A 27,004-nucleotide genomic window follows, 5' to 3' on the forward strand; every position below is an offset into this window, starting at 1 on the left:
CCCCTCAAGCCAGAAAACGGAGACACTTGGGTTTCAGCTGTGGGTCCCACTGCAAGAAGTCCTGTGATATCCCACAAATCCCTAAAAGGCTAGACACAATTTGCAATTAAGACAGATGGATCCTCAATGGCCAGGCCAAACAGCAATGCAGCCTTGGGACTGCTGAGATAAACAATGGAGACATCAGCGATAAGTTTGAACTCAGGAGCCCTGACCCCACATAAGGCTCTGAGAAGAAGCAAAGCCCTTACTCCAAAAAGCTTGCATACCCCGCAGAGAAGTCTATATGGAACTATGCACACAGAGGTATATAAGAATCACTGAAGTTCATAAATGGTTGAAAAAAATAGGTTTATTTTCTTTGTAAGTTACGGTCTCAAATATTTTGTCAAACTAGCAATCAATGGAATAAGGTGAGATGTAATGGCTGAAGGGTGTATTTTATTTATATTTAAATATATTAATGGGAAAAAAGAAAAATGATTTGTATGAAGCCAAAAAACTGAGAAAGGGCAGTACTGACGTGAGTTTCTTCACTGTTGAAAGTTGAGAGAAGAGCTATGTGATCCTAAATGCTTTTAGGCAAAAATAAAAAGAGTAAAATGTAAGGCAAGTAAGCTACTCACAGAAACAACAAAAAAATCTCTTATATTACAGTCCTGACAAAATCCCAAGTTAAGCTACAGAAACAAAAATAAAGAAGGCTTTCATTTTCCAGACCAATATTCTTTCTATAAATTATGTTGTCCTGCTTTTTCCAAATCCTTAAAATAGGAAGGATGTAACCATTGAGATAGTGTAAGTATTAGCAATTCAAATTCCAAGGTACTGACAGTGAGATCACATGACAAGGATGAGCCTAATTCTTTTCAAATGTGTGGTTTCATGTGTATATTTAGAAGTAGTAATTTTATTAACACCCATCATAAACAAAGGACTTGTTTATATTTAACTATAAGCTTTAGATGCCTACAATACTGTCTCACTCATTACATGTTAAAAAAAAATGTTAAGTAGTACACAGAAGCTGGGTGATGGTGTCTCATGAAGCCAGCCTAGACTCTTTATCTCCAATTAACCATCACAACACTGGAAGTGGAGCTGTAGCTCAAGTGTTAGAACGCCAGCCTTGAGCAAAAATGCTCAGGGACAGGGCCCACCCAGGCCTTGATTTCAAGCCCCAAGACTAGCACCGCCCCCTATAAAAAAAAAAATAAAAACTCCAATTTTATGCAGTAAACAATTACAGTATGCTGGTCTTATGTGCTTCACTGATTTAAGTATGGTCAAGAAAACCTGCCAAGAATTCAGTATCAAAAATTAGCATAGGCAGGGCCGGGAGTTTTAAGACCTGGGTTCGATTCCTCGGTACCACATACACAGAAAAAAGAAGCTGGAAGTGGTGCTCAGGCTCAAGTGGTAGAGCTCTAGCCTTGAGGAAAACCCAAGGACAGTGCTCAGGCCTTGAGTTCAAGCCCCAAAGCTGGCAAAAAAAAAAAAAATTAGCATACTTGAGCATAATGTTTATTTATAACATTCCTGGTTCAAGATTTCCAGTATTAGAGTTTACAGGGCAACAAAATATCAACCAAAGTACTGTACCAATTTTTCTACTAAATCTAGTGAGAACTAAATCTCATTTTTCTTTTGCTATGTCTCATTATTTTACAGCATATTAGTCACAAATTCAAGTATGAGATTCACATCTATACTCTTCCTAATTTGCCTTTTTAAGTCACCATTGGCTTTGTTCCAGTCTTCCCAAGGGCTTTGTAAATGTGTCTGGCACCTGCTTACTACTTGAGGCTATTACAATTCAAATCAACTTTGTGTTTTAAAATGTCCAGGGAAGGCAAGTTAACCTAAGTGCTAACTATGGTTAAATGTTATGAATGGAATACACTCATAAAAACCCAAACTCATATGAAATCAAATACATTTATGTAATGTGAGTAAAGGATGTTGAAAAAGTATTTTTTTTAAAAGCACAGTATCAGCACATATAGAAAGCCGCTCTTGGAAAAAGGCAAGTAAAAACCCTAAAAAGTAGGCGGGGTTGGCAGAAGAGAACCAAATTCAAGCTGTTCTCTCAAGGTATCAACAAACCTTCCCCACAACTCATTCACTCAGGAAAAATAAAATAACAGAGATTTTATTGCAGGTACTGTGGTGGGTAGAATTAAACATGCAACCTGGAAAGTGTGAAAGACATATGCGTTCCCTATCCAATTTCAAATAACCAAATACAAATATATCCGATATATCAGGTAACAAAGTGAGATACTGTAACAATATGAGATAACCAAGGGACAGCAAAAGAGATGAGAGATAACATAGTACCTCAAGAACAACAATCATTCATTATATGGCTTATGTTTCTATATCCTAGAGATCCTTTTATTTAGCGTTCTATTATATGGCCTTTTGTATCAAGGTTTTGCTCTGTTGCTGAATGTGTGCAGATGCCTGGGTTTGTGATACTCAAACTTCAGTTCATATACATTTTATTTGTCAGTAAACACTTACCAAAGACAGTATAGAAACCTTCCTTCTTTTCCTCTGTCCCTCTCTCCCTACGTCTTCCTCCCTTCTCTCAATCCTTTGGGTTGTCCTGGGGATTGAACTCCAGGTTCTTACACTTGTTAGGAAGTCACTCTACCACATGAGCCATGCCTCTTAACCCTTTACTGTGTTGGCTACAATCCTACCCGTGCTTTCCTGTGTCACTGGGGATGACAGGAGCATGGCAAAACACTGGCCCCTGTCATTTTGCTTCCTCTATACCTAGGATTAACAGGCATGTGTCACTAAATTCAATCATTAGTTGAGATGGAACCTCAAGAACTTCTAGACCTGGGCTTGCCTTGAACCATTAATCCTGCATCTTAGTTAAGTAGCTAGGGATTATAGGCTTGAGACAGTGTACCGGGCTGTCTCTTCTTACTTTTAACACATCTTATTAGCATTGTACATTTATAACAGTCACTGAACTAACAATGATACATTATTACTAAAACCACACCCTATCCAATTTCCTTATATACTCTTCTTGTTGTTTCCTACTCAGGATACCATTAACAGTACATTAGTTATCTGTCCCCTCAGGATCCTGATAGAACAGCATCATTTCTTATTAATTATCTAAACCAAATCATAAGGCGTTATAAAAAAAAAAACCAAGGATATTCAAGAGCATTGTATATTAACAATTTCAAAAGATGTCAGTATTGGTGCTGGGCATTTGGCCTAGTGGTAGAGTGCTTGCCCAGAATGCAGGAAGATCTGGGTTCGATTCTTCCGTAACACATACATTAAAAAAAAAAAAGCTGGAAATGGTGCTGTGGCTCAAGTAGCAGAGCACTAGGCCTTGACAAAGCCCAAGGAGAGTGCACAGGCCTGAGTTCAAGGCCCAGGACTGGCAAAAGAAAAAAAAAAAAGGTATCAATATTGATAAAGGAAATATTGAGGATGCTGTTGCTAACCAAAGATTTAAAAGACATGACAAGCTGGGTACTGGAAGCTCATGCCTATAATTCTAGCTACGCAGAATGCTGAGATCTAAGGATAATTTGAAGCCGGCCCAAACAAAAACTCTCAGGACTTTCTGCTTATCTCCACTTAACTAACAAAAGCTGGAAGTGAAGACGGCTTAAATGACAGTACTAATCTTTAAATAAAAAGCTCAGAAGTAGCACCCCAGGCCTAGTTCTAGATCCAAGCCCAGCACAGAGCACGCGCACACACGCACACACACACACACAACAAATGCAACACAAATGTAAATGAAATCATTCTGTCATAAAGAATTTCATCCTCCTGTGTAGCTACGACTACAGATGTGAGCCACTTGTGTCTGGAGAATTTAGAATTTTCCAAATTCACATTATCTTATACATTTAGTAACAGAACAGTAAAGATTTAGTTAACTGAGTTTTAGTAATTATTTTAAGCTTTGTTGTTCTAAGTACATACAATTATTTTTTTGGAAAACTGATTGTATTTTATACAAAGCCTCTGTGACAATTAATTCTACAGAAAAAAATTCTCAAAAAATGAAAAACACACTAAGCCCATATACTACTATACTCCCCAGCACTGCTAATAAAGAATTTATGAAAACTCCTTAACAGGGGGCAGGAGTGTGGCCTACTGGTAGCGTGCTTGCCTAACAGGCATGAAGCCCTGGGTTCGATTCCTTGGTACCACATACACAGAAAAAGAAATCCAGAAGTAGTGCTGTGGCTCAAGTGGTTGAACACTACTAGCCTTGAGAAAGCTCAAGTACATTGCCCAGGCCCTGAGTTCAAGCCCTAGAATTGGCAAAAAAAAAAAAAAAACACCACACACTCACACACACAACTTTCTGAGTCCTTTAGATTCTTCTTCCAGAATCAATGACAGTTCTTTATCAAGTAAAAAACAAATTACCCAAAGATAATTAATGAATGTTTGCACAATCCAAGAAAGAGGCACAAAGAAGTTCCAACTGGAATTTTTTTTTTAATGAAATTGACCCATATGACAAACTAAAGCATTTTCATAGAAACACAAATATGCCAGAGGATTTTTAAGAGCCCACACAAACCAAGGTAAAGTCTTACTCTGAATAGAATAAATTTGTCTTTAATTTTTAGTAAAGTTAATAACCATGGTAAAAAGTACAGGGAGGGGCTGGGAATGTGGCTTAGTTGATGAAGTGCTTGCCTAGCATGCAACAAGTCTTGGGTTCAATTCCTCAGTATCACATCAACAGAAAAAGCTGGAAGTGGTGCTGTGACTATTAAGAGGCAGGGAGTTTCACTATCTTTAAAATGTATTTAAAATAGGAGCCGGAGTTTGGCCTAGTGGTAGAGTGCTTGCCTAGCATGCACAAAGACCCAGGTTTCATTCCTTGGTATCACATACACAGAAAAAAAGGTGGAAGTGGTGCTATGACTCAAGTGGTAGAGCTCTACCCTTGAGAAAAGTCCCAGGACAGTGCTCAGGCCCTGAGTTCAAGCTGCACGACTGGCAAAAAGAAAAAAAAAGTATTTAAAATACATATTACTGATGAGAGAATTCAAGGGTTCATCTTCAAAACTTATATGATTTGTTATTTCCAAGTGGTCAAACTAAAGTATAACCCTTAAGTCCCTTTAGAAAGCAAGCCTGTATGTTCAAAGCAAAAACCAGATTTTTTTTTAGCATAGAAAGTTAAATCTAGAATGAGTAATATGAACAACTATATTGATTTTATTTCCACATCATAATCTGAAAATAACTATTCAAATCTCACAGTAAGCATCTTTTTTTTTTTTGGCCAGTCCTAAGGCTTGAACTCATGGACTAGGCACCGTCCTTGGGCTTTCTCAAGGTTAGCACTCTACCACTTTTTTTGTATGTGTATGTGGGTACCAAGGAATCCAACCCAGGGCTTTGTGCATGCCAGACAAGCACCCTACCATGGGGCAGCCATGTTCTTGATCCTCATACTTTTTTTTAAAGTCCCTGACTTGTTATTTTGAAAAATTTGAAACAAAATTGAAAGAACATCCATTAGTCATTAAAAAAATACCTCCTTGTAGATCCAAAACTAATACTGCCCAAACTATATTAAGCATTATACAAAATAAAAATACGCATTAAAATTGATAATTAGGACTAGTAACGATTTCTAAATAGGTTATGAACTCAAGATAACTTCTCAACATTACTTACCTTTTCTGTATAACTAGGAGACTTAAAATTTTAATTAAAAAAACTCAAACAAGTTAAGGTTTAGTTTTTCCATGAACAAAGTGCAAGATAAACCTTTCAAAGAACCACTTACTTGCCAGGAGTTTGGCCTAGTGGTAGAGTGCTCACTAGCATGCATGAAGCCCTGGTACCACATACATAGAAAAAGCCAAAAGTGGTGCTGTGGCCCAAGTGGCAGAGTGCTAGCCTTGAGCAAAATAAAGTCCAAGGACAGTGCCCAGGCCCTGAGTTCAAGCCCTATGACTGGCAAAAAAAAAAAAAAAAAAGAACCACTTACCATTTTCTTATAATGAGAAGATGAAAAAGGAAAATTATTTAGTTATCATGGATTTTATATTTAAAATAGATAACATATTTTTAAGTAATCCTAGGAATGTCAAGAAAACTATACTAGGTAGCATCTATAACTAGCATCTTTGATCACAAAAACAGTAAGATACTTGTTTCTAAGAAAGTATGTGTGTCCTTTCAAGATTCAAATCTAAAAAGCTGTGAGCTAGGTCTTCATCAGATGTTTTTTTATTTTCAAGTAGAAAATAGTCTATTATGAATATATAATTATGAAATACATAAGATAGACACAGTGAAATAAAGATGACAATAAAAAGCAGAGAGAATTCTAGTACAGCCATGTCCACAGGAGAAGGGACAGAAACCAAACAGAAATCAAGACGTATATGGAAATTTCAAAAACAGTTAGGACTCTAATAATCAAATTTGCAACCTTTAAAACTAAAGTCTTGGCCCCATTCGTAAAGAAATGGAAACACTTGGAAAAAAATCATAGTAACTGAAGTAAGCCAAACCCAATGCGACATAGGCTCAATGCTTTCCCTTATTTGTAATAATCAGTACACATCTAGGACTCTCCTAGCAGAGGATTACAATAGCCCTAAACCTAGGTACATAAGGTTATATAAGATGAGAGTAAATTAAAGGAACTCTAGGATATGCTAACTAGAGGCTTATCTTGTGTGATTGTTGTTCTTAATGTACTATGTTATTTCTCTTCTCTTTTTTTGCTCTTATGGCCAATCTCATATGGTTACTGGTTGACTTAGTTACCTGGTATACTGTATATTTATTTGAAGCAGGAAAAGGAAGGGGGGGAAACAATATGATTGGTAGGGGGTAGGGGAGGAAAATGGGGACCAAAACATGAGAAGGGGTATCAGTGTGTAAGTAGTAATATACCTATTACCTGACAAATATAATTGTAACTCCTCTATACATTATCCACACACACACACACACACACACACACACACAAACAATAGTCGTAGACTATAAACTAAATGATCTCCTCTCCAACAGTTTCTAAAATTTCCAGAAGAAAAATAAACAAAATGTTGAAGATACTGAATTTTAAAGAACAAGTATATGGACACAAGAGGTTTATCTTTGTGATTGTTGTTCTTAATGTAACATGTGAAGCTATTTCTTTTTTCTTCTTTTCCCCTAGGGTTTATCTCACGTTGTTACTGCATTTAACTTTGGTACTTGGTATACTGTATATTACTTATGTAAAAGTAATTTAATTAACATCTAGTCCTAAAGTAAATCTATCAAACTATCAAGTAAAAGATATCCCAAGCAACAGAGGGTAGAACAATGAGCCAATAAAATATGTGTCTATATGGGGCAGCGAATTTGGCCTTGTGGTAGAGTGCTTGCCTAGCAAGCACGAAGACCCAGGTTCAATTCTTCCGTACCACATACACAGAAAAAAGCCACAAGTGGTGCTGAGGCTCCAGTGGTAGAGCTCTAGCCTTGAGAAAGTCCAGGGACAGGGCTCAGGCCCTGAACTCAAGCCCAGGAATGGCAAAAAAAAAAAAAAAAAGTGTGCCTGTGTCCATGGGCTTGAATAAAAACGGTGCATGTATTTTTTTCTGGCTGAAATGTATTTTTAAAGAATTTAGTGACTAATCGTACCCCCTCTTAAAAGTCTATGTAATTGAAAATTCCATGTTTGTAAATATTGAACTCACTATCATATTTACAATTAAGTCTTGTTAGGTCAAAAGTCTTCAGTACAATTAAAACAACGCAGAAACAAAAACATTAGTTTCGATTGCATATGTATATAAGAAATATTAGGAAGCAAGAAAAGTGAATTTTGTCAGGATCCGCCATGGTATCCTGATTATATAGGTTAAGACATTCCTTTCTGTCATCTCTCTATATTACCTTGTCACCTAGCTCAAATAAAAATAAATATAAGCTGCCTGCTTTTTCTAAGGCTGAAAATAAGTGGAGAAAGAAGTAGATCAACCATTAAAAATAATGAACAGCCTACCTTTACAGCTAGAAAATTCAGTCCACTCTCATTGGCCAAAGCCTTGGCTATCATTGTTTTAGAGCATCCAGGAGGACCATACAACAGAACTCCCTTAGCAGGCGTAATTCCCATTCGAATGAATGACTCTGGTTGTTTCAAAGGCCATTCCACAGCTTGTTTCAAGTTCTTCTTGACATTCTCCATTCCTCCTATGTCTGACCAGGATACCTGCAAAACAAAAACAAAGCATGTCATCAGCAAAGAAAGTAGAAGGGCAAATAACCCATTTAAAAATCAAGAGGATCCTTTTAAGAATATAAAGTAGTAAACTATATAGAAATAAAAAAACTATGACTATAGACATAATGTTTTATTTCATAAATTAATGTTTCTATGACATACAAACCCTTAGCCTAATTTTGATTAAGTTCTAAATACTAAGTCCCAGTGAGTGTAAACAGAGATTCCCTCCTTGAACACTTCTTTGTTAAACTTGTCATTTAAAATATGTAAAAATCAACGTTAATAAATTTTTTCATAAAAAAAAAAGTTAACAAGTACTGAACATGGTAGTTCATGCCTATAATCCCAGGTGCTCAGAAATAAGGGGACTCTCACCTCATGGCTAACCAAAATCCTTCTATGTAAGCATTTTTAATGGTCCTCCTCTTTCTCTATACCATACAGAACACATTACCAGTGCTATTATCTCAATGTTCACTTGTTAGTAATGTTAGTGTGTCAAAGAAAACTGTGAGATCACCTTTTATTCTGTGTATCATGCTTGGGTCATGAGGAACCCTAATATGATCCACAGATTAAAGGTGGCTTGCTGTCCTGTAACAAAATGCTTACAAAACAAACTGATGAAACAAAGAGTGCCATTAGCCCGCTTTAAAGCCAGTCTAGTTGATACTGTCTGCCAAAAAAGTTAGTAATGTTAGTGTGTCAAAGAAAACTGTGAGATCACCTTTTATTCTATTAAAAAATAAATAATACAAGTTTTAAAAATGGAATTAGGTGGATATAGTTAGAGAAGGACAATGTGAGGGATCTTTGTGGTGATAAAACTAGGTATCTTTTTTTTTTAATGTCTGTACCAGTACTACAGCTTGCACTCAGGGCCAAGGCACTCAAGGCTAGCGCTCTACCACTTGAGCTACAGTTTCATCTGTGGTTTTTTGGTAGGTAACTAAACATAAAAGTCTCCTGGACTTGGAACTGCGGTCCTCAGATCTCAGCCTTTTTGAGTAATTAGGATTAGAGAAGTGAATCACTGGCATCTGGCAGTCAGTATTTTGATTGTGGTAATCAATGCACAAGCCTTAACATAAGACAAATTTGTATACTCACAAACATTAACACAAGGAAAATGGAAAAATAAGTATACAGTCAATACAAACTACCTGTTTGTGATTTGTGCTAGTTTTGCAGGATGGTGTTACTAAAGTAAACTCAGAAAAGAATGCACAGTATGTTTTTTACAATTGCATTGAATCCACAATTATTTCACTATTATGAAAATTTCAAACACAGCAACTTGGTTTCCGTAGAACCTCAGATTCTGTAGCAATTGTTAGCACCTAGTATAGATAACTTACATTTTGGACATCAATTGCTACCTCCCTCATAGCACTGGGTCTGATGTCCTTCATTGCCTGCAGAAAATCATTCAGAGTGATCTTCACCAAGCTGGCCACCTTGGTATCAGGAAGGTTAGGATGCTTCTTCACGAACCTACGCAAGGCACAGAAACCTATAATAAGGAAAGGAAATGCAAATAAAAACAACCCTAAGATACCACCTTACCCCAACAAGAATGGCCACGATTTTGAACTCAGACAAGGACAGATGCTGGTGGGGTTGTGGAGAAAAAGGAACCCTACTACACTACTGGTGGTACTGTAAGCTAGTTCAGCCACTCAGGAAAGCAGTGTGGAGGTTTCTTAAAGAACTGAAAATAGACCTTGATGTTGGGGACTGTGAGGTCAGTGACCATGACTGTGGGGTCAGTGACCTTGGACCCACACAACTGAGTACACAAGGAAGTAAGCTCTTATCATGATTTTGGGTTGTGTCAATAGCTTCTCATTTTAACCTGTTTGGGACTTGATAGCTTCTCATTTAACCTATTTGGGACTTGATAGCTTCTCATTCAACCTATTTGAGACTTGATACTGTTTGTATGAATGTAGCCCCTGGCAGTTCCTAAGTTTAAAGAAGTGTATTTAAGGTCAGAACTGGAAATAAACTGAACTACAGTCTTGGGCTACAGGCTTCTTAAGCTATGGCTCCTGATTTGGGCTGTAGCCTGCCCGAACCCCATCTGTTTGTCTCTCTTTTATTTTTTCCTAGTCCCTGCCCCCTATTTCAGGAATCCTAATCTGAGAACCCTGGTTCGCTACCGGCTGGCCCCAGCAAAATCCATTAGCTCGCTCCACAATACCTTGACCTTGAGGATTATAAGGAATGCCTGTAATATGAGTGATATAAGAATGGCAGAAGGATTGAAATGCACGGCCTGCATAACCAGAACCATTATCTGTTTTAATTTGTGCGGGAATCCCCATCACAGCAAAACAGAGAAGGCAGTGGGAAATACAATGATTACTAGCTTCCCCAGCAAGGGGGGTGGCCAGGACAAACTACTGCTTATCCAATGAGTGAAGGGGGACAGGAAAAAAAGAAGAAAAACAATCCTTTATCTCAATAGCATACAAATTATTAGAAATTGATGAAAGACTTTGGAGACCTGGTTGGGCTGCATAAACCTGTATTTTCCTGACCCTTTTGATAACAAAAATAGGGAATTTTGAAGCTGTTTCTATACTAATTTTAATAGCTCCAATTGTTTTTTCTACCAATAGGCCACTGCTCCATCCATACAGGGTCATGTGATTTCCAAGTTAAATGTGTCCCCTAGAACTGAGAGGTAGTTTTATGCCAAATTTCTCATAAATAATGCAGTCATCATAGAACGCCACAACATCCATATCTTGTCTCTCCCTAGAGATTTTTGGGCAGGTCCTCTTTAAGAACACTGGCTGAATGGTGAGAGGCTCTGCCTTCCCTACGATCCTGCCATACCACTCCTGGGCATATATCCTGAACATTCATAACCCAAGATATGATAAGGACACAACTGCTCAGCTATGTTCATCTCTGCACTATTCACAATAGCCAAGCAATGGAAACAATCCAGATGCCCTACTGCAGATGAATGGATACAAAATATATACACAATGAAATTCTACATAGCCAACAGACAAGATAAAATAATGGCATTTGCAGGAGAGTGGATGAATCTAGAGTGAATCATATTGAGTAAGACAAGTCAAGATCAAAGGAACAAAAGGTGCATGGTATCCTTAATATGTGGCTATTAGATCCAAACAGTACAAGAGTGAGGACTCAATATTTGCATACCCAATGCTATTAGAAATATAAACACAACTACATAGGCATAAAAATCTATGACTCTATAGACATGTTTTATTACATAGATTAATATGTATCTATGACATATAAACCCTCAGCCTAATTTTAATTATGTTCTATAATCTAAGTGCCAGTGATTGTATATAGAGATTCCCTTCTTGAATACTTGTTTGCTAAGTACATCATTTGAAATATGACGTAAAATCAATGTTAATAAATTCTTTAAAAAAAGAACCCTAGGGGCCGGGAGTTTGATCTAGTGGTTAAAGTGCTTACCTAGCATGCATGAACACCCGGGTTCGATTCCTCGGTACCACATACATAGAAAAAAGCCAGAAGTGGTGCTGAGGCTCAAGTGGTAGAGCTCTAGCCTTGAGAAAATCCAAGGAGAGGGCTCAGGGCCTGAGCTCAAGCCCCAGGACTGCCCTCACCCCAAAAAAAGAACCCTAAAAAAAACAACAATCCATGACCTTCTAGTGTAGCCAAGCATGTAATAGGCTCTGGGTTAGATTCTAAGTACCTCAAACAAACATCCACCACCACCCTTTTCAAAAAAAAAACAACAAAACAAAACTACCACCACAAAAATCCTAAATATTTCTGGACAAGAGTAAGACAAAATTTGCAATACAGAATCTTAACTTTTTTTTTGCCAGTCCTGGGCTTGAGCTCAGGGCCTGAGCACTGTCCTTGGACTTTCTAAAGGCTAGCACTCTACCACTTGAGCCTCAGCACCATTTCCAGCTTTTTGCTATGTATGTGGGGTACCGAGGAATCGAACCCGGGTCTTCGTGCATGCTAGGCAAGCACTCTACCACTAGGCCAAACTCCCGGCCCCAGAATCTTAAAATTTTATGTACAATGCTTGCTAAGTGACACCACAATTTAACTTCAATGGAAAGTAATAAACAATTCAAACTGATCATAGGAATAAATAACAGAGGAAGTAACAGATAACATGGGTATCTGTCTCTCACAACTGCATTATAAATATTGTGGTAAAGTTTCTCTAGAAATGTGCTCGTGCATATGACAAGTGAAGTAAGTATAGCTAAAACAATTTTTTTGTATTTTAACTTTTATATTCCCTTAACTATACATTAAAATATAAAAGTACTAAGTACCAGAGAAATTAAAAGGAATATCCTCAACAAAGGCACTGCTACATCTTAAAAGTGATCACGGGAGTCCTAACCATACTAAATTCCATCACTTTCAGAAGTTGCTTTTAAAAGAATAGCACAGGGCCCACAGCATGACTTAGTGGTCGAGTGCTTGCCTAGCATGCACAAAGACCCAAGTTTGATTCCTCAGTACCACAGACACAGAAAAGGCCAGAAGTGGTACTGTGGCTCAAGTGGTAGAGTGCTAGCCTTGAGAAAGCTAAAACACAGTGCCCATGTCCTGAAATCAAGCCCCAAAACTAGTAGTAAGTAATAGCACAGCGCTGGACACCAGTGTCGCAAACCTGAAATTCAAAGTCAGCTTGGGTAGAATGTCCATGAGACAAAAGTTGAAAGTGAATGTGTGGATCAAGTAGTGCTAGCTTTGAGTAAAAAAGCTAGGACAGCACTCAGGCCCCCAAGTTCAAGCCCCAGGACCTGCACAAACATTAACTGAATAAATAATAGCACTATGGAAGGCACCAGGGTCTTCAAACATGAATCCTGGGCCTAAGCTTGTATCTCACTACCTAGGTCACGTAATTTCCACACGATCCTGAAATAATCTCTCAGAGGGGATTCTAGCCCCCAAACATTAAAATTCACTTCATTCACTTCATCAGAAAAGGCTTCAAAAAGTTTCCCTAAAATACAATTTTTAAGAAGTGGAGGTGTAGCTCAAGTGGAAGAGTGCCAGTTTTGAAGGGGGGTGGGGGAACCACCAAGACAGCATGAGGCCCTGAGTTAAAACTCCATCCAACACAAAATAAATAAAAATAACTCAATTATTTATCTATCTGAGGAAAAGGGAGGGAGAGAGGGAGAAAGGGGGAGAGAGGTAGAGAGGGAAGGAGGGAGGTTAAGAAGGGAGGTATGGAGGGGAAAAAAAAGACAAGCTGGGTGCCATTGCACAGGCCTGAAATCCCAACTCTGCCGAAGGCATAAATAAGAGGCAGACATTGGGAGTAAACTCAGGGCCTGGGAGCTGTCCATAAGCTTTTTCTGCTCAAGCTGGCACTCCTTCCACTTGAGCCACAGTTTCAGTTTCAGCTTTTTAGTCGCTAATTGTAGGTACAGGTCTCATGGACTTTTTCTGCCTGGAATGGCTTTGAACCATGATCCTCAGATCTCAGCCTCTTAAATAGCTAGAACTAGAGGCATGAGCCACCAGCACACAGCAAAGGTTGAATTTTGAACAAATTTAACAACAGAGCTGACAAGACTTTAAAAAAGGTATAAAGAATATTTTAGAGAGGGGCTGGAAGTGTGGCTTAGTGGTAGAATGCTTACCTAGCATGTACAAAGCCCTGGGTTCAATTCCTCAGTACCACAGACAGAAAAAGCCTGAAGTGGTGCTGTGGCTCAAGAGGTAGAGCGCTAACGTTGAAAAAGCTCAAGGACTGTGCCCTTAGTTCAAGCCCCAGGGCTGGCAAAAAAAAAAAAAGAGTATCTCAGAGAAATAATTTTATTTAGAAAAGATTCATATTTGTAAATGTTTTAATTAGAAAGAAAACTTTTCTGAAGTGTATTGCTTTTATAGTCTTGGCATCACAAGCCAGAAAATTTTCCACTAGTAAGTAAATGGCATATGTCAATTAGAGCTTAAACAGGATTAGAACTATCACCTGCTTCCTGAAATAAACCACTTAGCTCCAGCCATTTCAAGTAAGTAGCGAAATGCTCATTTCAGTGACCAAGAAAATAAAATCTTAAGCTCATGCACAGGAACAATCTCGGTTTCATAAGTACTTTATTATTATACTTCAAAATTACTGAACAGGGAAGAATTTTTTTATTGTTTATATGTATTCTTCTGCAGAATTACTGTTTAGTTTTCAAGCTACAGTAATAAATATGTGGGCCCTTACAAAACAGTTTTGGTAAATATATCAATCTAATTTCTTTTCTTTCTTTTATTGCTCGATTGTAGGTCACTAGAGAACCCACATGTGTGATGAGGTGGTTGAGAAATGACATGATTTCCCTTTGTAAGGTTCAGCAAGAGCATTTATCAAGGAATAAACCAAAATAAGCCTTGTCTATTATTTTGTCTGCACATTTATTAGTGTACAAGACATGTAACTGATGCAGATTCAGTAAAAATTACTATCAAGTAACATAGAGGATTCTGCCAGATTTCTCTAATATTTTTCTCTATTAGAATAACCAAGAATGCTTCATAAAATATCCAGAGTATGGCTAAAACTCAAGTGAACTTCTATCTATAGAAATGCATAAATACAAAACTATTTCAACAGGATGTTAAAATAGCTTTGGAGAGGCAAGAGAATGAGAAATAAATGACATTTATCAAGGCTTATATAAACCATGACTATTGCTGTCAAATTGTTTTCTGAATCTCATAAGAGATCTGAAAAAGATATGCCATCCTATTCAGCTAGTGAGAAAAAAGAAAATGAAAGGTTGAATAGCTTATCAAGCTTATCTCCGTTGACAAAGAATAAAGTCAGCATTTGAATTTAGAGCTCACCAAGCTTTCTAAGACCCCATTATTTCCCCGAATTTATAGAGAATTTTGCCCTACAGACTAGTGGCAAATTATCCTGCTACCCAAGAAGCTGAGATCCTGAGGATCATGAGTCAAAGCCAGCCTGACAGAAAAGCCCTCAACTCCCTCAAGATTCCTCTAGCAAAAAGTTGGCCTGGAAATGTAGCTGCACAAATGGTGGAGTTCAGGCAAGCAAGCAAGAACCCAATTCAAGTGGTATCAGCAGCCACTTGCCACACCCCCACCAAACATAAAAGGACAATAGTTTAACTGTGCCATAGAAAGTAATACTGGAGGAATTTAAGACAGTGAAAAACGTCAGAAAGCATAAGAGTTAAACTGCTAGAATTCCTGTTAAAATAAGCTAGTGGGGGGCGGGGGAGGAAAGACTATCAAGCCATAAAGATCTTGGCACTTTAGACAAGACATAAAATTTTCCATTTCCAAAAAAGTTAAAAGTAATTAGATGCGGTACTGTTATTCAACCCAAATTTCAGTGCCATAATGCCAAAAATCATTGTGTAAATAAGTGTTTTAATTCTTCCTGTTCTGTGACTCTACCTTCTCCAGGCCCAAGTATTTGGTATGAAAATGATGAAATGAGGTACAGTCCACAAGGATACTAAAGATAAACTCTAAGAGATGCAAAGCAAAGACTTCCTTTCCCTATAAACAAAGTGACTTGAGTCCACTTCTTGAAGCAATCAAGCTCTATTTATATTCACTCTCCTGAAATGGCACAGGCAGCCTTAGAAGGGCAAGTTTATACAATAAATCCCTATATTTGGAAAACTGTTGCTAAGCACTTTCTAACATTCAGCAAAGTTTATATAATTCATGTCCCTGCTACATAATTAACATATCATGTTTTCCAAAAACTACACTATCCTTATCTATGTTGTTAGTTTAAAACATTATAAATTTTGAGGGAATTAATAAAAGGCTATGCAACTAATTAATTAGAAAGGCAGCCTAATCCCATGAGGAATACAAATACAGACACTAAATGTCAGGGTGTGTTAAGAGTCTAGCTTGTAAACAGCTTGTCCACTTTGAGATAAAACATTTCAGAATACAGCTGCTCTCTGCTTAAAAAGGTGACCTGCAGAGTATTAGGTCTTTGGATAAGACACAGCACATCAAGTCACACTCTAGGTTAAAAACTTAATTGTATAGAAAATGTAACATTTAAAAGCAAGTTTCACACCCCATTATCAATGTTAAACATCTCCTTTGCTTAGACAGCATAAAACCCAATTGTTGAAAGCACAACTATCGTATTTCTACATTCCATATTAATTATAGCAACAAAGTTAAAAGATAGAGAAAATAACTATAAACACTGGAATGAGATTAAGAAAGTTGAGCATAAACACTATAAAAGATGTAAACTAGCCAGGCATTGGTGGCTCACACCTGCAATCCTAGCTACTCAAGAGTCTGAGGTCAAAGGATTACAATTCAAAGGTAGCCTGGACAGGAAATTCAAGGAAGCTCTAATTTTCAATTAACCAGCAAAAAGCCAGAAGCAAAGTTGTGCCTCAAGCCTTGAGATATAGGATAAGCTCTGAGTTTGAGCTCCAGTAATGGCAAAAATAAAGAGTTAACTATACCTTGTGAAAAAACTACTTATGTAAGCTAGGTGCCGCTGGCTCATTTCTGTAATCCTCGATACTCAGAATGCTGAGATGTGAGGTTCATGGTTCAACAATAGCCTGGGAAGGAAACCTGTGAGACTCTTATCTCTAATATATTAAACTACACAGTAAAGGCTAGAAGTGGCACTGTGCTTAAGCGCCTGTCTTGAGCAAAAAAAGGTCAAGGCTGGGCACCAGTGGCATAAACCACTGGCACTCAGCTTCCCAATCCCTAATCATAGTCCATAACCCTGAACACTTATGAATAGATGGCTAGGTGGCTAAAGATGGGCTAACATGCTATCCTATGGCATCATGTTTATGGCATGTGCCACATCTCTTTCTCTCCCATATTTCTTTCCAAAGAAACTTTTCTATGCGTGCACACACGCGCTGGGTTGTAACTGCCCCAATTGCTACACACACACACAAGTTCCTCATTTCAAACCATCCGGGCATGGTGGCTCACACCTATAACCCTAGCTACTCAGGAGGCTGAGATATGAGGATCACAGTTCAAAGCCACCACCAGCACTAAAGTCCCTGAGACTCATCTCCAATTAACCACTAGAAAACTGGAAATGGCACCGTGGCTCAAGGCAGTAGCTGAGCTCAAGGCTAAGAGCTCAAGGATGATGCCCAGGCCCAGAATTCAAGCCCCAGTACTGACACCCCGCCCCCCACACCAAAAAAAAAAAAAAAAGAAAAAAAATTAAGACTTGTAAATTCTTTTATTTTTTATAACCATATTTATTTTAACAAAAAAAGAGAATGTAAAGGAAATCCCTAACAGCCTAAGTTACTTAGACAAATAAATACCAAAATTGATGATGAAAGCCACAAAGGATGTAAAAGTGGATGCAAAGAGAATTAGGGAATAATCTGGATATTCATTGGTTTTCTAATTTTTTCATTTTATTTCTTCTTTTTCCTTATATGTAGTGAGTACTACAACTATGAAGTCACTGAAACATCATCTCCCCTCATACTTCAATTTATGATTTACAAATGGAGAAAACTAAGCCTCTGGTAAAGGAATGGCCTAATTCCTAAGCCCAGTTTCTTGATCCCTAAACAATGTACTTCTAGGGACCCAAGCCCATCACTTCATATGAAACTAGTACAGCACAGAAACTATACAGAAAGGCCCTAGTTCTAGTCCAGAATGTACTAAATGCTTACTTTTGTCTATGCAGACTAAACAACCCAGATTCCCCCATCTCCTAGTCCTCTAACCTGGAAACCATAATAATTTTCAAAAGACCAAGATATCTTAACAAAAGTATAATATTTGAAAACTCCTAAATATCTCTTCTAGCTTTCTTTTCCTATTTATTTTTCCTTCTCTAACTCTTTCCATACACAGATCTGGCTTAAATCAAAGGGACTAAACAGGGTCCCATTAAATTAGACCACTATGAATATAGAAATAAAAGTTATTATCTTCTTAAGTTGTATAACTTCTACTTCAAGAATTTAATCTGTTTCATTATTTTAGGGTAAAGTTTGTTCAAAGCACCTTATTAAAAAAAAAAAAAAAAAACCTGGATGAACACAATACTGCCACTAGGGAAAGGAAGTCTTTCCAAAATATAAAAGGATTTAGAAAAAACAAACGCAGGGACCCGGAGTTTTGCCTAATGGTAGAGTGCTTGTCTAGCATGCATGAAGACCTGGGGTGATTCCTCAGTAGCACATATAAAGAAAAAAGCTGGGGGCCTGGAGTTTAGCCTAGTGGTAGAGTGCTTGCCTAGCATGCACGAAGACCCGGGTTCTATTCCTTGGTACCACATATGTAGAAAAAGCCAGAAGTAGTGCTGAGGCTCAAGTGATAAGAGTTCTAGCCATGAGAAAAATCCAAGGACAGTCCTCTGACCCTAAGCTTAACACCAGGATTGGCAAAAAAAAAAAGAAAAAAGCTGGAAATGGTGCTGTGGCTCAAATGGTAGCACTCTAGCCTTGAGAAAGCCCAAGGACAGTGCTCAGGCCCTGAGTTCAAGGCCTGGGACTGGCAGAAGGAAAAAAAAAGAAAAGAAAAAGAAAACTCATCCAGGGGAGAGAAAAAAAATGTAACAAAACTGAATTTATTGGCAAACCAGTAATACAACTAAACTTATAAATAAACCAAAGATGTTTTGAGGCATGTTAGGATTATTAGAAAGTGAACACACCCTTTTAGAACAAATAAAAGGCTATTATAGTCCAGTCTGGCACAAGTGGCTCATACCTAGAATCCTAACTATTCAGGAGGCTAAGATTTCAGGATTTAGGTGTAGCAAACAAACTGTCTTTGCCAAGCAAAAATATTATCTTTGCTACATCTCCAATTAACCAGAAAAAATTTTAAAACTGGAGGTGTCACAAGTGATAGAGTACCACCTTTAAGCCAAAAAAAAAAATGAGGTTGGCTCTATTTGCAGAGCACAGGCCCAAAGTTTAAGTCCCAGTTCCAGCACCAAAAAAGAAAAAAAAAAAAAAATAAGTAAGGTCACACTTAAAAGATCAAACACTTCAACAGCTTATGAAAACTATCCTCATTTTAAAATATTTTCCATTACTGAAATTATTCTGAAATTCTTTCCAAACATTAAACGGTCTTAAAAGCTTCCAAAGTACGCCAGGCCCAGTGGCTCAGGCCTATAATCCTAGCTATTCAGGCTGAGATATGAGGATCACTATTCAAAGCCAGCCCAGGCACTAAAGAAGGTGAGACTCTTATCTCCAATTAACCTCTAGGAAATGGGAAGTGGGGCTGAGATTCAAGGGGTAGGACAGTAGCCTTGAGCTGAAGAGCTCAGGGACAACACCCAGGCTCCAAGTGCAAGCCCCACAACCCACCAAAAAATAAAAATAATAAAAAAAGCTTCCAAAGTAGCTACAGTTAAACAATCAAAGGTGAGGTAAATTCTAAAGTAGGCAACTATTGGTAATAATCCTTAAAATATTTCCAGAGTTAAGGCATTACTGTCACATACTCTATAGCTAGAGCTCTTAGGCTTTTTAAAATTTAGCAGCTCAACAATTAGCAGCTCAACAATTACAAGGCTAAACTAAGCAAAATCATCATCTTGAACCACACAGTCAATTCTGGCTTTGCTAGTTAATCAGAGATAAAAGTCGGGCCGGGAGTTTGGTCTAGTGGTTAAAGTGCTTGCCTAGCATGCATGAAGACCCGGGTTCAATTCCTTGGTACCACATACATAGAAAAAAGCCGGAAGTGGTGCTGAGGCTCAAGTGGTAGAGCTCTAGCCTTGAGAAAGTCCGAGGACAGGGTTCATGCCCTGAGCTCAAACCCAGGACTGGCAAAAAAAAAAAAAAAAAAAAAAAAATCAGAGATAAAAGTCTCATAGACTTTTGTGCCCGACCTGACTTTAAATGTTTATCTTCAGGTCTCAGCCTCCTAAATAATTAGGATTACAACAGGTGTGAGTCCCTAATTTCCACAGTACAACATCAACAAATACTGTCATCAATATTCCTGTCCCCTACTTATATGCATACGTGCACAAGAGAAACCAAGAATATGTTCTTTAATAGTGGTTATCTTTAGAAAGTATGCATAAGAATATTTCCTCTTTTAAAAACCATCTAAACATTTTCTATAAATATATTTTATGACTGGAAAAAAGTAAAGCAAGTTCCATGAAGTAAGTCAGATATAAATTATCAGCGTATATAATCAAAGATTCTTCCTTACAAGGCATTTCCAATTTCCTCAAGGATGAAACTTCATCTTTCCTGATAAAACTTCATCTATATCAAATTGGCTAGAAGTGGCAATAGTCACAAGGCCACTGCTAGATGAGAAAGAAGCTAGAAAATCATGCCTGTGTCTGTAGGAAAGGTGTTTATATGAAAAGCAAGGATATATACACTACTTCATGGGAATCAGCGAAATAAAATGTTCACAAGGCAGCAAAATGCATCCCAGAGTAGGATACGATAAAGCCTTTTCCTGCTAGCAATCTCTAAGCTTGTGATAATATATTTTTTTGGTATTTAATATTCTAAGTAAAGCAAATGTAAAACAGTTTCAAATAAAGTAGTGTCCAAATAAACCAATACAGAAACGTGGTATCAAGTCATGCTTACCTGCTTCATTACACAAGGCTTTCAAGTCTGCTCCCACATATCCATGAGCATCATTTGCCAGCTGCACCAGTTCAGCTTCAGTGAGCAAATGAGGTACCCTTTGAAGAAGCTTCTGCAGAATATCTAGCCGCTCCTGAGCATTAGGAACCCCGATCTCAATCTCCTTATCAAATCGTCCAGGTCTACGGAGGGCAGCATCTAATGCTTCAGGGCGATTCGTGGCTCCCAGGACTAATACCTGTCCTTCACTTCCTTCCTAACAAAATAAAAGGTTACAACAATGTTATTCTAGAAGTTGCTAATGGTAATTTTCATTATCATCATCATCATTATAAGGAGATGGACACTGGCTTTATAGACACAAATGAATAGAACTGTCCAGGCCATTAAGCACTTATACTTACATTACCTACTTATTAACTTTATTTATAACGTTCTTAGTATTTCTATTACATATCTCATAGCGCTGCCATTTAGACACATTTAGGTACTCTCCCACAGAAGTTGTCCAAAACTTACCTCTTCTATCATAAAGAATGTTTTTCTCATTTCTAACTCTAACTATACCATTATTGCAAATAATAAATAAAAATTTACAAATAGGGCTAGGAGTCTGGCCTAGTGGTCGATGCTTGCCTAGCATGCATGAAGACCCAGGTTCAATTACTAGGTGCCACATACATAGAAAAAAGCTGGAATTGGTGCTGTGGCTCAAGTGGTAGAGATCTAGCCTTGAGAAAATGTCCAAGAACAGTGAACGGGCCCTAGGTTCAAGCCCCATGACTGGCAAAAACTAATTACAAGGAGTTGTTCTAATGGTTTTATGTATTTTCCCCTACTGAGAAGCAAGAAGTATGATTTGCATAGTATTTAAACAGAACACAGATACACAAGGGACTTACCTATCAAGACTTTCTCACATGTAAAATTTGCTTCCTGTTTTACTGTGATAAACTGTTCAGTTAGTTTAAGAAAACTTAGTTTTCTTTTTCTGTTTCTTTAAAATTAATTTACTTTATTATTATAGAGGTGATGTACAAAAGGATTACAACTTTGAGTCAGTCATGAGTACATTTCCTTTTATACAGTATCTTCTTCAGTTAGTGATAAATTTTAAATTCCTGAAAATATAACCAGTATCTAGACACCAGGCACCTTTAGGTATATAAGAATTTTTACTCTATGAAAATTTCATTAAAACATTATAGTACATTACATTAAAAAGAATTATAGATAGGTACTGGTGGCTCATATCTCTAATCCTAGCTGCCAAGGAGGCTAAGATTTAAGGACCACAGTTTGAAGTCAGCTTGGGCAGTGAAGTCTTGAGACTCTCATATCCAATAAACCAGCAAAAGGCCAAAAGCATAGTCATGGCTCAAACAGTACAGTACCAGCCATGAGCAAAGAAGCCACGTAAGAGTACAGGACCTGCATTCAAGCCCCAATGACTTTACAAAAAAAAAAGTTACAATCATTACCAATCACCTACTGATATCATCCAATATTTTAGTCAGAGTACTTAAATGATTTCAGAAACAAGCATAAGCAGAATGGATAGCACATGCCTATAATGCCAGAACTTAGGAAGCTAAAACAGAAAGAGCAAAGCCAAGAACAAGACTGTAACAAAGGGGCCGGGAGTTTCGCCTACTAGTAGAGAGCTTGTCTAGCATGCAAGAACACCGGGTTCGATTCCTCAGTACCATATAAATAGCAAAAAGCCGGAATTGGTGCTGAGGCTCAAGTGGTACACTGCTAGTCTTGAGAAAGTCCGAGGACAGTGCTCAAGCCCTGAGCCCACGCCCAGGACTGATAAAAAAGAAAAAAAAGAAAAAAAAGACTATCAAAAAAAAAAAAGCAGCTCCAAACTACAGAGCCATATTAACAAAAAAATAGCATAATATTGACACAAAAATAAACATATAGAACAGAATAGAAGACCAGAAATAAACACATCTACAGCTATTTGATTATTGGCACCACAATAAAAAATGTACAACAGAGAAATAACAAAAGATGGAGCAACTGGATATTCACAGGGAGAAAACATGAAAATTCTACCTCTCACCCCATATGAAAATCAACTCAATATTAATCAAACATCTTTTTTTGTGTGCCACTCTTGGGACTTGAACTTAGGGTCTGGGAGCTGTCCCTGACAAACACTAAATTTCTTAATAAAATTGCCCCAAATTTAGTATGCATCGTCTTCATTTTTGCCTCAGGTTTTCTTGTTTGTCTTTACTTTATGCCAGTAGTGGGGTGAACTCATTACTCTCATGATCCCCCTTGGCTTTTTCATGCTAACCTACTGCACTTCCTCTTAGCTATACCTCCACTTCCAGCTTCTTTTTGGTTAACTAAAATTGAAAAGTCACATGGATTTTTCTGTCTAGGCTGACTTTAAACCATGATCCTCAGATCTCAGCCTCCTTAGATTACAAGTGTGAGCCACTGTGCCAAGCATGCCTGAGTATTTAAGTTAAAATACCTATCACAAAAGCAATCATAATCTTTTATGTACTAGAAAAATACGCCAGATTATACTGACTACACTGGCATGACAACTATTCAACAATTGACTGAAGCAATTCCTTGATGAGTCTTTCCCTAGATGAATGTTTAAACTTCCCTTATCCTGGAGTACAAAAGACTTGGATGAGTTTTTGAAAGCAACTGCTTGCTACACAGAATCAATACTAGTTCTGCACTTACAGAGCCAATGCCATCCATCAGTGTTAAAAGTGAAGCTACCACTCTCTTTTCCACTTCATTCTGAGCTCCTTCTCTTTTGGGACAAAGTGCATCCAGCTCATCAATAAAAATAATTGATGGGCGCCTAGAAATAAGCAAAATGAAATCTAATGCACATTTAATTTTAAGTTTTCATTTCCATTCTCTAACTGAAATGTAGCATAATCAAATTTAAATTTTAACATTAAAAACTAAAATTACTATGTTAAACGGAAAACACCTAAATTAATTCTAACTTAAACTATTTAACTTGTCAATTTTTTATTCTAGACTCTCTATAATGTTAAGAAAGTCATGGCATTGAGAGTTAATGCCTAGATAAAACCAAATTGTTTAGCTGGGCACTGATAGTGAGGTCTGAGAATCAAGATTTGAAGTTAGGCAGGGCAAAAAGCCAGAAGTAGAACTGTGGCTTAAAGCATAAAACATGATGCTTGAGTGAAAAAGGCTCAGGGACAGTGCGTAGGCCCTGAGTTCAAGCCCCAGTACCAGACCATACACACATACACAACAAATGTTGTCAATGAGTCAATTCAGAAACTAAGGCCAACGATATTTATTTTGCCTTAGAATAGGTTTAGAACCCAAAGGATATAAACTAAAAATGGCCTCTACTTTCACGGTGACTAATTCTATCATGGTGAATTCTCTCACATGAGGAATCTTCACTAATGGTTAATAACATCCCAAGATCAGTAAGATCCATCACTGGTTCTCCAATTTCCAGTACTGGGATATCATACTACTTTACTCATGTATTATTGCTGCAGGCAAAAACTTTAAACAGAGTCCATAATTAAACAGCAGTAATATACAGTGCAACATTAAATATCAAAACATAAGTAGAGACAAGGCCATATTATAAATAGTAACCAGGTTAGAAACTATATATTTTTTTTAATTTTTATTATTTGCTAGTCCTGGGGCTTGAACTCAGGGCCTGAGCACTGTCCTTGGACTTTCTCAAGGTTAGAACTCTACGACTTGAGCCTCAGTACAAAACTCCTGGCAGAAACCATATTCTTACACTCATCAAAACATAACAATAAAGCTTAAAGTTGAGAATAAAATTAATAATAATGTTTTAAAGAGCAAAAGATTTTTACTTTTAAGTAAACCATGACTTTTCAAACATAAAAGGTTTGAAAAATACAATCTACTAAGGGAATTAAATATATTAGAGATGTCATATAACCCTTGATTCTTTGAAGTTGTGACATTAAACAACACTGTCTTAATTCTATTTTATGCAATTCAATAACATATATTGTCCTTGAACACACTCTTGGGTAATGGGGTCAGGAGCGTGGCCCAGTGGCATAGTTTGGCTTAGTGGTAGAGTGGTTGCCTAACATGCACAAAGACCCTGGATTGATTTCTTGGTACCACACACATAGAAAAAGCTGGAAGTGGTATCAAGTGGTAGAGCCCTAGCCTTGAGAAAGCCCAAGGACAGCACTCAAGCCCTGAGTTTAAGCATATGGACAGGCAAAAAAAAAAAAAAAAAAGAAAAGTTTCACAATTTTAGGTAAAAACAAACTAAAAGAAAATGTCATTAAATATATTATCAGTGCCATAGTTGTCACTGTCTTCTTGTTAGCTGCATAAAGTGCTAGTCTCTTATTTTCATTAATACAACCTTGACTATTAATTTGAAAAAAAAATAAATAAATTTTTAAATACACACTACCGCAAAGTGGCTTCAGCAAATATCTGACGTAATCTTGCTTCAGTCTCACCATAGAATCTATTAAAAAATAAAAATAAATGAGGACTGTTTTTGTTTTTAAAGCATTATCTATAAGCATTATCTATAAAAACCGAGTAATAATATATCTAGAAATTTGAAACTTACTTTCAAAAATTACTTTCCAAACTTTTTTCCTGGAGCTACTTAGGATTTAACCCTGAGTACAACTACAACATTTTAACATATATTATTTACTTTATATATTTTAAGACAAATATGTATGTATGTGTATATATACATGTGTGAGGGGGTATTCCAATGTATGAAATATCCAGAATGCAGCCAATTTAAAAGCAAAAAGAGAGTTGACTTTATTAAGTCATGCACTTACTTACTTGCTTATAATTTCAGGACCATTAATTACAGAAACATAAGCTCCAACTTCATTAGCAATAGCTCTGGCAATCATAGTCTTTCCCGTACCTGGAGGACCGTAGAGTAACACTCCTCTAGGAACAGGAATTCCTAGAGGTAACAAGAAAGAACAATGAATTACTAGGCTTTTTAGAAATAGTGTCATACAACTTCAAACATCACAAAATTAGTTGAGTGCCAGTGGCTCACACCTGTAATCTTAGCTTCCCAGGTGGGTGAGATCTGAGGATTGTGGTTTGAAGACATCCCCAGAAGAAAAATCCATGAAACTCATACCTTTAATTAAGTACTAAAAAAGCAGAAATGGAGCTGTAGCTCAAGTGGCAGAGCACTAACTAACCTCGAGCACAAAAGCTTAGAAACAGCATCTAAGCCCTCTAAGTTAATCCCCAGGACCAGCCAGCACCAAAAACAGAAAGAAAAAAAAAAAAAAAACCACAAAATTAAAATGAATTAGATCTTTTCATTTACTTCCAAGAAAAGATCCTGATCAATGATATTTTATTTTTCTATAGACTACAAGCCAGAGAAAGCATGATGGGAAAAAACTAGGTATCTCGCTACAATGCACCCTATTCCACACAACACAGTTCAGCTATCAGAACACAAAATCCAGACAGCAACAGACAGCAATTCCAATTTTCTTAAAAGTGGCCATCTTGGAGAATATAAACATAACTAAAAAAAAAAAAAAAAAAAATATATATATATATATATATATATATATATATATATAAACCTACACTGGGCATTGGCGGCTCATGCCTCTAATCCAAGATACTCAGATGGCCGAGATCTGAGGATCACAGTTCAAAGCCAGCCCTGGAACAGGAAAGTCCATGAGACTTTTAGCAGCAATTAACTACCAGAAATGATGCTGTGGTTCAAGGAATAGAGTGCTAGCCTTGAGCTAGAGAGCTCAGGGACAGTGCTCAGGCCCAGAGTTCAAGCTCCATGAAGGTTCAGGAGAAAAAACAGATACCATGTACCAAATATAAGCAAAAGACCTAGAAGAAACTACCATACCCTCATCTACTTCAGTCTAACAAGATTTTCATGCAGTTGCATTTTCTTAACAACCACTGACATGAGAATTTTTAGTCATTCCACCTCATGTAATATGAAAATAATTATAGTAGATTCATTATAAACAACTGTGAGCATATGTGAAGGGCTAAAACTGTCACTAAAACACATTACAACTGAGAACAAAGCAAAGGGAATACACACATTCCATTGTCATAGCCCAAAGCAATGAATTCATTCAAC

The 27,004-nt window shown here is 37.3% G+C and overlaps 1 protein-coding gene across 1 annotated transcript in view; it reads right to left on the reverse strand.

Moving 5' to 3' along the window:
* LOC150047204 (ATPase family gene 2 protein homolog A-like) overlaps positions 1 to 27,004 on the reverse strand; it is a 106,341-nt gene that overhangs the window by 69,759 nt on the left and 9,578 nt on the right. The window contains exons 6-11 of the mRNA XM_090356615.1: positions 25,696 to 25,825; positions 25,301 to 25,357; positions 23,572 to 23,695; positions 20,854 to 21,109; positions 9,616 to 9,770; positions 8,033 to 8,242 (exon numbers count right to left, since the gene is read on the reverse strand). Of these exons, the coding sequence (XP_090212741.1) occupies positions 8,033 to 8,242; positions 9,616 to 9,770; positions 20,854 to 21,109; positions 23,572 to 23,695; positions 25,301 to 25,357; positions 25,696 to 25,825 (932 nt within the window). The remainder of the gene's footprint in view (positions 1 to 8,032; positions 8,243 to 9,615; positions 9,771 to 20,853; positions 21,110 to 23,571; positions 23,696 to 25,300; positions 25,358 to 25,695; positions 25,826 to 27,004) is intronic.

The sequence above is a fragment of the Megascapheus bottae genome, chromosome 23, assembly GCF_031878675.1.
Source record: "Megascapheus bottae isolate mThoBot1 chromosome 23, mThoBot2.hap1, whole genome shotgun sequence".
NCBI classification, from domain to species: domain Eukaryota; kingdom Metazoa; phylum Chordata; class Mammalia; order Rodentia; family Geomyidae; genus Megascapheus; species Megascapheus bottae.